Genomic DNA, 16,527 nt, shown 5'->3' with positions numbered 1-16,527 from the left:
AAATTGTTTATCTGCATTTTCCATTCTTTAAAAATCATTACTTGTCCACTTGTAGCAATGCAATTTCATTTCTTCAAATCCCAAACTGTGTGTCAACCGCAAAATAGAATCCCATATTCTGCAGAGTTTTTCTGATTGTGCACTGCACAGGTGACTTTTCTATGGATATGCATTCATGATACACAGCTATTCTACCCAAAGAGCTGTTTAAACACACATATCCCATCTGATGATTGCACTTAAGTTAGATCCAGACTCCTTTGCTTTGTCCTATAAGATTCTGCCAACTTCTTCAACTTCACTTCAAAAGACCCTCACTCACTTCCTACATTCAAACCACAGAACTTCCTTTGCTATTTTGACCAGAATGGCTCTCCTGACCTACATCCTCTGGACATGCTTGCCTAGTAACTAAAATTACCTTGAATATACTTTTCACATGATTGCCTGCCTCCTCCTCACTCTTCACATCTCAAATTTATGTCATTTCAGTGAGGATTAGGGAAGTTGAGGTGGATGGGAGGGTGGGGAGAAATTACCCAAAGAACTTATATGCATACTAGAGGCCTGGTGCATGGATTCGTGCACTGGTGGGGTCCCTCACCCTGGCCTCTGGGGGGATTGGGCCAAAACCAGCTCTCCGATATCCTCCCAAGGGGTCCCAGATTGCGAGAGGGCGGTTCTCGGGTGACGCACCCCGGAATCGGGCTCCCTCCTCTCTGGTTCCGGGTGCGTCACCTGCGAACCCATGCTGCCAAGTGACCACAGCTCAGCAGCTCCTGAGTTGAGCATCTGCCCCCTGGTGGTCAGTGAGCATCATAGCTACTGGCCCATCAGTCGGTGGCCTGTTGGCCAGTCGGCCGGTCACTTAGGCTTTTACATATATAAATATACATAATCCATGTACACAGACAATAGTGTGGTGAAGGCCTGGGGGTAGGAGTGGGGTGTAGGGGGTCAATGGGAAAAGAAGGGGGACATATGTAATACTTTCAACAATAAAGCTAAATTTAGAAAAATAAAAAATGAACTTTTCTATTCATAGCAGCTTAAGAGCTAGACAAGACTTGAAATTCCTTCTTATTAAATTTCTATTCACCACTAGAAAATAAATTGCACAATTCCCTGATTTACCCATAACTGTATAACCAATCATATAAAGTGTTGGGTCACAGCCCCTCTGCGGACACTGGAAATTGCATGAAGACACGAGGAGCCGCAAGCAGATGGGAGAGACTTTACTGCAGATAGAGAAGCTATTGCTAACAAGGAGCTACCAGACAAAGCAGTTCCTCAACGTAGCTCCCCACAGCAGCCTCACACGGGCTGGTCAGCAACACATCTTTATACCAACTCAGACAAAAGAGGCTTCTTGCCAAATAGTGACATCAGTATTTGGGTTATAGACAGGTGCGCCTGCGCAGTGCCTTCAGGGAAACTGCTGCGTCATTGCCTTTGCTTATGGGTGTGGCAAATGGGCCTTTATCATCTGGCATACTCAGGGCAGGGTCCCTACAGAAGGGGGCCAGGTTTTATACATAGCAGGCATTCAGTATTTAGGTTTTTATCAAATGAATGAATAAATAAACCAATAGGTAGGTGCATCAGAATCACGGTGGAGTAAAACATTCCTCTCTTCTCTTCCCTTTTTATAACAATGAGTTAGACTTCTGTTGCCAAACAGAAGGCCTCCAGCACTACACTAAGAAACCTGCAGGTTTCTAGTTCATTTGTGCATCTGCAAATAAGTAAAGGAACCTGGTGGAGGCTGCAAATCCAAGGGAGACAGTTAACTGGTCCCAGTTAACTGCAATCAGGAAAGAAAGAACCTGGAGAGCACAGGACTGGGCAGACACCCAAGGGCAAGAGAATTTTAGAAAGTGTCCAACCTGCCTACAGGGAGGTTCCAGAATGCATTGGAGTTGAATAGGAAGGCGTTTGGATACAGAGAAGAGGGAAGAAGTTGCCAAGGTGGGTCCCCCTCCCTAAGGTGACAAGGCAAGAGGTTAGGCGTTTTGCGGTGGCAGTGGCTACCCTTCTGGCAGAGGAGGTAGAGAGCAGTGACCTTTCCCAAGGAGGAGGTAATCACCACAATAAAAAGTGTAGAATACATTCACAGGACATAAAAAAGGGAAGACAGCATACCACCATGAGAAACCACCAATTTACAAAAGCAGGTAGAAACAGAAGAAAAAAGAAACAATGAAGATAAAAATCAACTAGCAGACAAACAATAAGATGGCAGCAACAAGTCCTTACAGATCAATCACTCTAAATGTAAATAGATTGAATTCGCTATCAAAAGGTGAAGAGTAGCTGACTGGATGAAAACAAGCAAGTAAAAAACAAAACAATGGGATATGCACAACAATACCTAACTATATACTGCCTACAGGAAACTTATTTCATCTCCAAAGACACCCACAGGCTCCAAGTGAAGGGATGAAAGAAGATATTCCTGGTAAGTAGAAACCAAAAGAATGTGGGTATAGCCATAGCCATACTTATTAGGTTAAAAAAAAGACTTCAAGTGAAAAATGTAACAAAATACAAAGATAAAAAGAAGGTTATGCTTTAATGATAAAGGGGTTAGTACATCAAGAAAATATAACAAACATCAACGTACATGTAGCCAACATCAGAGCACCTAAATATATTATGCAAATACTAACAGGTTGGAGGGAGAAATAATGATACAATAATAGTAAGGGACTTCAATATCTCACTCTCACAATGGATAGATCAATCAAATTGAAAATCAACAAAAAAATGTTAGAATTGAAACAAAATAGACTTGACATAAATAGAACATTCTACCCAATAGTAACAGAATACACAGTCTTCTCAACTGCACATAAAGCATTCTCTAGGATAGATCATGATAGGACATAAAACAACTCTTAGCAAATTTAAGCAGATTGAAATCATATCAACTATTTTCTGACTACAATGGTGTGAAACCAGAAATCAAGAAAAAAGCTGGGAAATCTATAAATATGTGAAAACCAAACAACACACTTCTGAACAATGAATGCGTCAAGTGAGAAATCAAAAAAAAAGTTATCTCAAAACAAAAATGGAAAGACAATATATCAAACCCTATGGAATGCTAGAAAAGCAGCTCTGAGGAAAGTTTACAGTGATAACTGAATATATTAATATATTTGAAAGATTTAAAATAATTGAATTTTACTAGTATACCTCAAACAACTAGAAGAAGAAAAAAATAAGTTAAAAGTTAGGAGAATGATGGAAATAATCTAAAGGAAATAAAGATCGGCATAGAAATAAAATAAAGACTGAAAAAAAAAACAAAAGGATTAAAGAAACTAAGAGGTGGTATTTCAAAAATAAACAAAATTGACAAACATTTATCCTAACTAAGGGGGAAAAAAGGGGATAAGACTCAAATAAAACGAGAAATGAAAGAGGAGACATTACAACTGATACTACTGGAATACATAAGTGATCATAACAACTATATGCCAACAAATTAGAAAGTGTAAAAGAAATGAATACATTTATAGAAACATACAACATACCAAGACTAAATCTGGAAGAATTAGAAAATCTGAATTGAATCAGTAATAAAAAACATACCAACATGGAAAACACTAGGAACAGATGGCTTCACTGGTAAATTCTACCAAACATTTTAAGAACTAGTGTTAATCCTTCTTAAACTTTTCAAAATAATTGTAGATAAGGAAAAACTTTCAAATTCATTCTACAAGGCCAGCATTACCCTAATACCAAAGTCAGATACGCAAACAACAATATAGATCAATATCACTTATAAATATAGGTGCAAAATGTACCAGTAAAATATTTGCAAACTGAATTAGACACTTTAAAAGGATTATATACCATGACCAAGTGGGATTAATCCCTGGAAAACAAGGATGGTTCAGCATATACAAATTGAACACAATAAATTCCATTAATAGAATTAAATATAACAATTAAATGATCATCATAAAAGATTCAGAAAAATTACTTGACAAAAATAAAATATCCTTTCATATTAAAAAACAAACAGTTTTCAACAGATTGGGTATACAAGGAATATACCTCAACACAATAAAGGCCATCTATGACAAATCCACAGCTAACATTATACTCAACTTTACATAACTAAAAGCTGCCCTAACTGGTTTGGCTCAATGGATAGAGCGTCAGCCTGTGGACTGAAGGGTCCCAGGTTTGATCCCAGTCAAGGGCATGTACTTTGGTTGCGGGCACATCCACATCTGGGGGTGTGCACGAATCAGCTGATGTTTCTCTCTCATTGATGTTTCTAACTCTCTATCCCTCTCCCTTCCTCTCTGTAAAAAATCATATATATATATATCCTATATAATAAAAGGCAAATTGTCCCCTCAACTTGGAGTTTGACTCTCAGCAACTGCCCGAGACCCCCTCCTCCCAGCTGGCCCCAGACTCTCTATCCCTCTCCCTTCCTCTCTGTACAAAATCATATATATATATCCTATATAATAAAAGGCAAATTTTCCCCTCAACTTGGAGTTTGACTCTCAGCAACTGCCCAAGACCCCCTCCTCCCAGCTGGCCCTACCCCCAATTGACCCACCCCCTGATCTTGGGTGGGGCTGGCCGGCCAACCAGCCCTGATGGCCCCAATCAGGACTGTGCAAGATGACCTGATCAGCCCCGATTGCTGGCCAGGCAAAGGGGCCCCACTCATGCATGAATTCATGCACCAGGCCTTTTAAGCAATATAGCCAACAATATTGTGGTATAACCAAACTTGGTAAAAGTCTAGAACTTCTTTTGTAAAATGGGTCTACTATTTCCTTATGATGTGTTTAATGTTTCTGAAAGTCAAATCACTGAAAACAATTCTATAGACTAACCTGGGAAACAAAAATGGCAGCACCGATTTAAAAAAAAATCATTAAACTTTAAATTGCATTTATATATTGATACAGGTATATCTTAAAGACAAGCTAATACATTGACAATAAAGGCAAACTATCATTTACCTGACTTGTCTGAAAGAATTAAATTCAATTTGCCATTTCTGGTATTATTCAAAAAGCTTATTTAAAACATAAGACCTTGATAACAGAGACCAAGAATTAATCATTTCCCCTCCACCCTACCCCTGCCTACTATTCAAACACAAATTCTTTCTTTTCATACCCTCTACAAAATTCCTAACTTGTTTAGTCTCTTACAAACAGTAGTAACCCTCCCACACACAAATAGAGCAGGAAATTCATAAACTCCATCGTAATCATGCCTCAGCCTCTTCTATCAACTTTCACCCCAACTGTATTCAATCTTCATTCCTTTCTCCATTCATCCATATTTTTCAACTTCTCAAGTTCAAATAATAAAAAAAGCAACAAAAACAAAAAACATCTTCTACCTGATTACCATCTCACAAAACTCTCCCAGATTGCCCAATTTCTTTTTGTTCTTCAGTTCTACTCTACTAATCATTTAAATTAATTTTTAAATGATATTTTGTAAAATCCCTTAGAAGTTTGGGATCAGAGCACCAATAAACCCACAAAATGTATTTATTTGTATTGGGCTTTCGCTTTCTTGGTGAACTAGAGCAACGATGCTCACCACCAGCAAACAAGTGGCCAAAGGTGAAGTATAGAGTGAGATGAGTCATGGATCCAAAACACATTCAAGATAATTATGGATAATCATGAGATATATGCCTTCATATGTCCATATTTTATGAGATGCACTGTGTTACTGACAAAGGAGAACTGAAGCCATCATTAAATAACAAAGCTACTAATTCTAGACCTTGGACAAACCTCCTGGGCTGTCTGTCAATGCTCTCATTTCTTACTCCTCATCCATCTCCTTACCAGAGCTACTGCAGCGGGAGGGGTCAACAGGTCTTCCGTTTTTATCAGAGCAGGCTATTGCTCGGAAGCGCGCGCCCTGTCCGCATTGTTTGCTGTCTCCTTGTACCCACAATCCTCGCTGAGGCTCCTTTCTGCTTTCAGGAAGAATGCAATCTGACCAATTTCCGTAAGGTTGGGATATAAATACATCGCAAGGACACAGTTCTGTTTCCACTAGAGGGTACATGTCAGCATCCTGGCACTTCTCCTTCTTCCTGCTTTTTCCTGTGCCAATAAGAAACATTGGTGTATTAATTTCATATCTGCTGTTTTGTTAAAATTCACTCACAGTATTATATTTAAAAGTTCTTAACAATATTGTCTTAAATAATATAAAGTCTTTTTAGTTTTCATTCTTTTGTGCATAGAATTAAATCCTAGGACAATGGAAGCAATTCCCAGAGTAGATGTAAAATTCAAGTTAACTTGACAAAAAAAAAAGTGTTTGATGTTGGAGAGTGGCACAAGATAAAACGAGAAACATTTGCTACAGTGGCTCAACAGTTAGAAAATTCTTGTCAATGTATTTATTATTTTCCCTACAATATGTTGATAAAAAACAGATTAATTACCTTGTCACCATTTTCCTTGAAAGTTATGGTTGCCAAGGAAACTAACAAAAGGTATAAATACTGACTCCTTTTTTCTTTTTTCCAAGAGACTTTTTAAAAACCAATTATTTATTCAAGGAATAAAATAATATCTCCCATACAATGGAGTGAGTCTGGGTGTCACTTGGATGTGATAGACAAAGTGGAACTTACTTTGTTTCCCATTACCAGGCAGTTTACAAACACCTGCAGAATCAATAGATTGAAATACATGCTAAAATCATACTGAATAATTTAATCTGAGAAAAAGCTATGGCTTCTACTTTGAGAGACCTTTCTTAAGGATTCTGAATATGACTTCACCTTACCAAATGACTGTAATGAACATTTTAGTTGTAATCCCAACTTTGAATAATGACAATGTGGAGTCAATGTTCACAGCTCTGAGTACCAGATAACCATGTTTAATGGATTCCAAGTCAGCCTGTAACTTGATTCAACTTTACCATCAATACACTTCCTTTAGATTCCTAAACGTTTCCCTCGATCTAGTAATTCCACTTTTTGTTTCCTCATTAATGGGTCATTAGCTAGCCATGGCTGTTTATTAAAAGTGGGCATCTTTCTTGATCTAGTCCCAGTCTTTAGGATTATTTTATTTTTTAATATGTTTTTTATTGCTGATAGTGTTACAGATATCTCCCATTTTGTCCCCCTTCACCCCTCCTCTCAACCTCTACCCACCCACCCCCAGGTCTTCACCATCCTATTTCCTGTGTCTATGGGCTATGCATATAAGTATGTAAGTTCTTTGGTTTATCTCTTCTTATCCGCCCTCAAAATACTCAATACAAGCTAATACATAGACTACTTTCTCCTTATCAGACAGTTTACATTACACACAACAATTCTATGGTTGTCACCTAATCAGTGGCTTTCTGGCCTTTCCTGATTTTTAAATTATTTTTAAACTAGAGGCCTGGTGCATGAAATTTGTGCCAGGGTAGGGACCCTAGGCCTGGCTGGCGATCAGGGTCGAATTGTGGGGCAATCAGGGGATCCCCCCCCCACCCCCCGTCACCTGCCTTAGCTGGCCTAGGGCCTGCAAGCTGGGGGAAGCTCCTGCATTGAGCATCTTCCCCCTGGTGGTCAGGGCATGTCATAGCAACCAATCATTCCACCGGTCTTTCTGCTTCTTGGTCGATTTGCATATTAGGCTTTTATTATATAGGATTATTAATTGATTTGAAGAGAGAGAGAGAGAGCAAGCAACATTGATTTGTTGTTCCACCTATTCATGCATTCATCAGCTGCTTCCCATACGTGCCCTTACCAGGGATCGAACCTACAATCTTGTCATATTGGGATAATGCTCCAAGCAACTGAGCAATCCTGCCAGGGCCTTCCCTTATGCTTATGGCCACAATAAACAAGGATTTTTACAGGACCTGCAATGATCTTGCAAAAGCTTCAGACACACCACTGTACCTCTCTGAGCATCTTCCCCCTGGTGGTCAGGGCATGTCATAGCAACCAATCATTCCACCGGTCTTTCTGCTTCTTGGTCGATTTGCATATTAGGCTTTTATTATATAGGATTATTAATTGATTTGAAGAGAGAGAGAGAGAGCAAGCAACATTGATTTGTTGTTCCACCTATTCATGCATTCATCAGCTGCTTCCCATACGTGCCCTTACCAGGGATCGAACCTACAATCTTGTCATATTGGGATAATGCTCCAAGCAACTGAGCAATCCTGCCAGGGCCTTCCCTGATGCTTATGGCCACAATAAACAAGGATTTTCACAGGACCTGCAATGATCTTGCAAAAGCTTCAGACATACCACTGTACCTCTGTGAGGATGTATTCATTCGCTTTTCCCATTAGAGGTACTTACTAAGAACACATTTGAAAAACACGGTTTCCAGCATGGCTTGAAATTGCACTGGTTGAGAGATGTACAAATAGGTGGTGAATAGCTCCTTCCATCAGCATTTAGTTTAACCTACCCGAATCTATTATCTCCATCCCTTCTAATTCCACTGTCTTCTCAACACACTTAACCCTGAATTCTGAATTTAACTATTGGTTGAAACCACTTACTCTTGCCAAAGTAATAAAACAAAGCGCTGGAATATCTTTTTGTCCCTTATATTTCAGAGTTGGTTGTTTAATGACAGTTCAGAGTGAGACTTTACCATCATTCTTAAAATATCCTTTCCAAGTTCTATCACACCTTACCTTTTTGTCTCTCACCCTTATCCCACCTCTCCACTATTTCTCTGGTAACACCTTACTTGTTTGTTTTTTTTAATTTTTCTTCCTCTATACCTCCCTTAACTGACTGATGGGCTTCCTGGGGGCACTGCCCTAGATTCTCTTTTCTGATCCTAAATTTTCAACACCATAATGTTTAAATAACCATCTAGAACTCATAAATCCATCATTATTATCTTCAGCCCATACTTCTTGTTCAAGCATCTGAGCCACAGACTAGAAATCTACACCTAAAAGGCCAATCAGATTCAACCTGGCAAAACCCACACTCATCCTCTTAGTATCTCTTTCTCCTTTATTTCCCAATTATATCAACATGACCAAGTCCAAAACTTGTCATACTTAAATCATTCTGTTGTATACCTATATCTATTTAATGGCAATGACCTATCATTCCAAATACCTATATATCTCTTGAATTAGTTCAATGTTTCCATTATGGCCAATGACACCCATACTTAGCTCACCTCCAAATCAACAGCTTAAATCACTACAATGGCTTCGTCCAAAATTGTATTGCCACTCTGCCTCATTCCCTTCAGTCTATTGCCCTCACGGCAGTCAGGACTAGCTTACAAAGATTGAAATCTGATCACATCATCCATCTACCTTACACTCTCCAGTGACTTATCACAGTTCATGGAATGAAATCTGGCCTCCTCACCATGGTTATCAAGGACCATAGGATCTGAGCCCATAAATGTCTGTCTCCTGCCTGCATTGGACTACCCTGCCTCTGGCATGTTTGGACAAAAAAGAAAAAGGCTATAATAAGTCATAAATTCCTAACGGGGCAGGTCATGAAAAAGAAATAAAATACCTCTTTTTCAGCAGCCATCGACGTTTCTCTTTCTCCCTCCTTCCCTCTCTAAAATAAAAATAAATAGCCTTTTTCAGACCTCTAGGAAGTTAATCACCCTCAAGAGAGCACAAATCTTAACTATCCTGTAATCCAATTCCTGTTGCTTTCTCCCACCATCATATAATCTTCCTTATGTTCTCTCCTTAATTTCAAATGCATACAAGAAACTGCTTGGAGCTTTTGAGATCTTACTCTCTGGCATATGTTATCAGTTTGGGCTCCAAAAAAGAAACAAAAACAAAAACTCTTATAAAAATTCTCTACAGGTCTGGACACTTCTTATGTCAACACATGTGACAAGCTAGTAATATTGAGAACCTTTCAGTTCCTAAAAATTATCCATTTGGCTTCTGGCCTTTGCATGGCCCCACTTCAGACATTCTCAACAGTTCCATTCTCCCTCCAAAGCCTAGTTACTGCCTCCATGTTCTTCAGGTCAAACTAATAGACTGCTCCCTCCAGAAAGCCACATGGAACATGCTCTTCATCTCAGGTCTAGAAGAGGTGTTCTTCTCATATAGTTAGTTGAAGGCAAATAATGGCTCTCCAAGGAAGTTCCCATCCTAATTCCTGAACCAGTAAACATGCTCCATTAAATGGCAAAATAAACTTTGCAGATGTGAATAAAACTATAGATTTTTGAGATGAGATTAGTCTGGATTATATGGTTGGGCCTAACCTAATCACATGGTCCTAAAATCAGAGGACCTTTCCTGATTGACTAGGAAGTCAGAGAAAAATATGACTATGGAAGAGTGGACACAGAGAAGCAAGGTTGCTAGATTTCAAGTCAGAGGAAGTGAGAGCCATGAGCCAAGGAATGTGAGCAGCCTACAGAAGCTGGAAAAGGAAAGCAAACAGATTTTCTTAGTGCCTCTTGAAAGGAATTCAATCCTGCCAAGATCTTGTTTTTAACCCTATGAAATCCATGTCTGACCTCAGACCTACAGAGATGTAAGATAACAAATTTGTACTGTTTTCAGCCAACACATTTGTGGCAATTTGTAACAGTAGCATTAAGAAAGCAATACAACACCCTTTATAACAGCTATTGGAGCATACTGCACTGTGTTGTACCACTGAGCAGAAACTATACTGGTCAAAATCTTCATCTCCCATTAGACCGTAAGCTCTAAGTTAGGATCATGTCTAATCCCCTTATAATATTCTCAAAGCCTCACACACATAAGTGATCAACAAAAAATGTTTATACAATAATTGAAACAAGAAAATTTTAAGAAGGGAGAATGAAAGAGAGAGAAGGAAAGAAGAGAGTAAGTGAGATGAAAAGAGAGAGAAGAGGAAGAAAGAACATGTTAATCAACAAGGCAAACTAAAGTTCCTGGCAGAACAAATATTCTGTACAATATACATTCTCTATATTTATGATCTTTCTTAACTACATGGAATCACTGTTTGACCAACTTGAGCAAGTTAGTTAATGCAGAAATGGTTTTCACAATAAAGAACAAAATTACTTTGATTATCTTCTTGTCAATATCAGTATTAACCTTTGGATTCAAATTAGCTACCACTAATTTTTTTTAAAAAAAATCAATCCCTACTACCACTCTAAAGACATTTTTCTCCTTAAATCAGAGGGAAATTTGTGACTGATCCCACCAAAAACAGAACTAAAGTACTAAATATGTTTGTATTGGTTATCTAGTTACTATATATATTAAAACCTGGACATATCTTCTATGTAATGGATTATTTCCAGCATTATAAAAACAACGGCTCTGATTACCAATCTAAAAACCTGTGATGATTTAGTTTAGAATCAATGCACAAACACCCAGATATTGAAGTCTTCTGTTTAAAATGTAAAAAAAGAATAATAAGCACCCTTGATGGTCCCCTATTCAATGCAGAGGCTTGCATTTGTGTGTGTGCCTCTCCAAGTGTGGCTGTGTTAAAGAGGCACATTGCTTTATGGTGTAAGTTCATGCCTCTTATTGTCATTCATGCTCTCGATTGCTTATTAAATTTACTACCAAATTACATGGAGAAAAGCAAAATACAAGCGGTATATCACAATCAAAATAAGTCTTCAGAAGTTGAAATTTTCAATTCACTACCTTTTTTTCAACAAAAATAGTAAATGATTTATTTGACTGGTTTTGCAAAGCTCATATTTAAATAAGTTGAGAAGTTATTTTGGTGTAGCTTAGATGTTAAGACACACAAAAGATCATTCAGCTAGCTAAAAGCATGGCAGTTAATTTAGAAAAGAAATTCTAAATACTTTTTAGTACAAGTAATTTTAAGATAGAATTTGCAGAAACATGTTCAATATTTACATAAAAATATATTTTAAATAAATCAAATTCATTAAAGTTTTGACAATTCACACAAAAAAACTATGCTGGTTGTAAAATGAAAAAAATATCCTAGAATTTTCAATAATTTCCTTTCTCAGTTTGCAAGTATAAAATATCATTAGCAAACTTTAAGACAAGGAAAAACTGGTCATGAATGAAAACATTTTCCCCCTTTATAGGAGATTCTCATTCATCTCAAAGATTTAGGTGAACCAGAATAACGTCTTCTACATAATGATGTATGAACATGCAAACCAAGTTTCACTTACGTTGCCCTGTGAATTTGAAACCATTCCTGTCATACACATGTACCCCATTATATCATTTTATCTTAGAAACATAAGCAATGTTGCTTGAAATTACATATGCAAAGATTTTTTTATAGAAGAGAAAGCACAAAGTACAGCACATTTTATTTGATGTTTTTATATGTGATCATAAGTTTCACCTACACTTATGAATGAGCTCCTGACTTGTATGCAGAAATACTCTTCAAGGCTCTCACCCATGAAGTAAATCTATTAGAGTGAGTTACATTTAAAACAATCTTACAAGCAATGCATTCCAACAAAGGGGTCTTGAAAACAAGAGAATTGGCACTTGAACTACCAATAAGTACTACTCATTGTGCTGAGTTCTTCAAGGTCAACATCAATTTTATTATCCCAATGATTAGTTTGGCATTTTTCCTTTGGCTTCCCGTTGCCCGAATTAAATTTTCTACATATACAAATACACGTACAATTAAGAGAAGTTCTGGTACGTCTACCTGGACAAGTAGTAAAATACACTACTGCTCCAGGTATTTGTACTTTGCAGGCAAAAAATGCTACAGGACCTTGATTACACTAGTAATTATTTTAATTTTCATTAAATTTCATGGATGCAAACAGAATCAGTAATTAATAATAGACCACAAAAGCAGAATCTATGTATGTAACTCGATTTTTACCTCATAATACTAAAATTTTTAAACGCTAAATTGGTCATGAGGTAATGGCAAAAGACTATGACATAGGTTAGATATACCTTTGATGTTCTTTACAAATCACTTACTGTTTTCAACCTTGCTGGGATCCTGGCACCAGAAATTTAGCCATTAATTACTTCCGGAAAATTGGTAAATATATTGCCATTTATGACTACAAGGTGGGGCAATAGTAGGCTTACAGTTGTTCATATGGAAAATAATACAAGAATTAATAAATAATAACACCAGAATAAACTCCGTTTCACGTACTCACAACTATAAACCTGCTTTTGCCCCACCCCATACAAAGATTATAAAGCTGTATAGAGAATGTCATAGCTATAGAATGGTTCCCATTGTTCATTCATTTCACAAATATTCATTGAGTACATAGGATGTGCTCAGCATAGGCACAGAGGGTAATAATGGCCTGGAGAGGTGGGAGAGGGGGAGACCCGATACAGTTTCCTGTCTTTCTGGAGCTTACATTGTCCTTGGAAAGTTCAGGAGTGCAACACTGGGCTGCAGCTAAGACATGGAAAGCACACTTACCTGTGAGCTGTCGCCGTCTGCTTCGGGTTGCTCCACAATTGGTGGAGCAGGGTGTAAATTTGGACCAAGCCGTGAAGGTACAGTCGTCTCGACATGGGACCGTGCATTCTTGCACAAGGGGAGGCATGCCATTTGCCTGCTTGAGGCATTCGGTCATTTCTGCTGACTGGTTATCATCAGAGATGCAAGAGATAGCTACAAGAGAGTACATGTGTGGGTTATTTTGTTGTTTTCAGTAAATCAGTCTGCTGCTGCTTATTTGATAAAAATAGTAGAATGCTCCAAGGTTCAAAAATGTAGTTGTCACTGTGAAAGCAAAGGTCTTCAACATAGCTATCCTTATTTCTCTCTGAAAATTAAATGTTTATTATTGCCATGGAGGTATTTGATGACTTAATTGGTTATTAAATCACTTTCAGTAATTTATTATGTATGTCCTGCCTGTAAGCATCTGATCTCAAGGGATGTCACAAAACTACGGAAGAGAACCAGTGAGAGTAATACCAGTATGTAGACAAAACAAAACAAAACAAAAACCCCCCCACACACACACACACAATCATCAGAGCTCTTTCTAGGTTTTCTTGTCAATTTTCTTGTTTAAATGTCACTTGTGGCCCTGTTTTCACTTCACAGTATTTAAAAAAGAATTTCTACTGTCAATAAGTAAATTTGTTTTTCTCATTAAAATTTCAGGAACAGTTAAAGATTTTAATTTTTTTTTCAAGTACAGGCATACCCTATTCCAGTGGTTCTCAACCTTGGCTGCACATTAGAATCACCTGGGAATCTTTTTAAAATCCTGATTTCTGGGCCTCATCCTCCAGAAATTCTGTTTCTTTGTTATGGGGTGGGGCCACAACATTAGTAACAAAGAAACAGAATTTCCGGAGAATGAGACCCAGAAATCAGGATTTTAAAAAGATTCCCGGGTGATTCTAATGTGCAGCCAAGGTTGAGAACCACTGCCCTATTCAGATAATTCCCACTACAAGTATCAATTGCAGATAACACTCCAAAGTCTCTCTCACATAGTTTTTATTTTTTAAATTGATTTCAAAGAGGAAGGGAGAGGAATAGGGAGATAGAAACATCGATGAGAGAGAAACATTGATTGCTGCCTCCTGCATGCCTAATACTGGGCATCGAGCCCACAACCCAGGCCTGTGCCCTGACTGGGAATCAAACCATGACCTCCTGGTTCATAGGTCGAAGCTCAACCACTGAGCCCAGCAGCCGGGTTTTCACATAGCTTTTTAGCTAGACTGTCTCTAGTCATATCATAAAATAACTAAAACAGTTATGACATTTTGCTTATATTTTGGTTTGATTTTTGGACTGACATTTATTTATTTATGAATGAATGATATGTTTGTGTATCTTTTATTTACCCTGGTTAATTGGGAACTCTCTGAGGATATATCTTTATATTCTCTAGACCAGTGTTTCTTAATCTTGGCATTATTCATGTTTTAGATTGAGTAATTTCTTGTTGGTACAGGAGTGTTTCTTGTGCATTGTATCTCGGGCCTCTACCTATTAGATACCAGTAGCACACATACCCTCTCAGCTGTGAAAACCAAACATTACTCCACACACTGGCAAACACTGTCCCCAGTTGAAAGCTATTCTTCTAAAGGATTCCTAACCATGGACTTCTCAGAATACAGAAGTTCCATGGCATGGCTTCAAGCCTGCTCTATCAGCATCTCTGGGGGAGAAACCCAGGAATATTTTGACTGTAAGTGCCCCAGGTGGTTTTGAACAACCTGCCCACTGACCACCCATATTTGGTGTGGTGCCGTTGGACATGTATGTCAATGGCTATTTGCTGAGTTCATGATCACAAAGAAACCACTGAGTAGAATCATTTTTATTACAGCTCTTTAAAATTTGCCAAGTTCCAAGGAATAAATAAACTACAGCTTAGGATCAACATTGTTAAAACTATTTATATAAACTATTACAATATAGGGTTAATGTACATAGGGGTTCCTTTCAGTTGCCCAATCTTATATTCCGAATTATGTTCTTTATTCTGAGCACAATAAAGAACAAGTCCACCTGAATAACATTTTTTAAAAACTGGTAAAAGCCAAATCTATCTAATGCTGTAAGACCAAGGAATTAGCTAAGATGACGATGGATGGACACACATTACTGCCCAGTTTGTATATCTGCCCAGTGGCAGGTCAGGCTATTCCTTCATTTTGAATAGTTTTGTTTTTAACCACATCCTGGGGACAGAATTCATCATACAGCAAGACAACATCACCTGCATTTTTTAAGTTGGGAATATTACAGCCATTAATGATGAATACAGCAAAATACTTTAAGTAGTGTACAAGCAAACATTATCTGAATTTTATGTTTAGCTAAACAACTTAGAATCAATTTAGGAGACTTTTATCAGGCCAAGTTAATTTTCCCCAAAAAATGGAAATGTACTGAATAACATGAAGAACGTTAAGTGCTTTTAAAAAGCATTGCTACTTTTCCAGTGATAAATTTATAGTATTCAAAAGAAATACTAGAAAATAAATGTCTAAAACTTGAATGCTATGATAAATAACATTTCAAGTTCTACAAATTATTTAGAGTAGAATACTCTAGACTTATGTCTATTGGAAGTATTTTTGCGTTAATAAATAAAAGCATTAAGAAATTTTAAAATAGCTATAGCATATGTTGGAATTAACAGACTTTATTGTCAAATGGCATGAATGCAACTACACACCTAAATATCTGGGATTTATATGAACTAAGATACATTATTTAAGTTTTTATGCTTTCATTTCCTCATCTTCAAAATGAATATGATAAGGACACCTATAACAAAGAGTTGGGAGCATTCTTAACACATTATCTTATACAGGCTAAGAGCTCAATAAATGCTAAAATTATTATCCTTTATATTTGTTTTTTAAATTTTCTTTAAATCAATCAAGCTCTTGTTGTCCTACCAAGTATATATGGACATACTCTTACTTTCAATGCCTCATTTCTTCCTTGTCATTCTCAGAATCCAAAGGATAAAGGTGAGGAGGAAACTGGTTGAATCTTCACCTGATTCTGGCACTACACTAACAATCATTAGT

At 37.5% G+C, this 16,527-nt stretch overlaps 1 protein-coding gene across 1 annotated transcript in view; it reads right to left on the bottom strand.

Moving 5' to 3' along the window:
• Positions 1-16,527, bottom strand: part of LOC102259858 (thrombospondin type-1 domain-containing protein 7B) — a 525,758-nt gene that overhangs the window by 28,107 nt on the left and 481,124 nt on the right. The window contains exons 12-13 of the mRNA XM_005858420.2: positions 13,430-13,624; positions 5,853-6,116 (exon numbers count right to left, since the gene is read on the bottom strand). Coding sequence (XP_005858482.2) covers positions 5,853-6,116; positions 13,430-13,624 — 459 coding nt within the window. The remainder of the gene's footprint in view (positions 1-5,852; positions 6,117-13,429; positions 13,625-16,527) is intronic.

This window comes from Myotis brandtii, unplaced genomic scaffold, assembly GCF_000412655.1.
Source record: "Myotis brandtii unplaced genomic scaffold, ASM41265v1 scaffold1174, whole genome shotgun sequence".
In the NCBI taxonomy this organism is placed as follows: Eukaryota; Metazoa; Chordata; class Mammalia; order Chiroptera; family Vespertilionidae; genus Myotis; species Myotis brandtii.
This window is presented reverse-complemented; position numbering and strand designations above follow the sequence as displayed.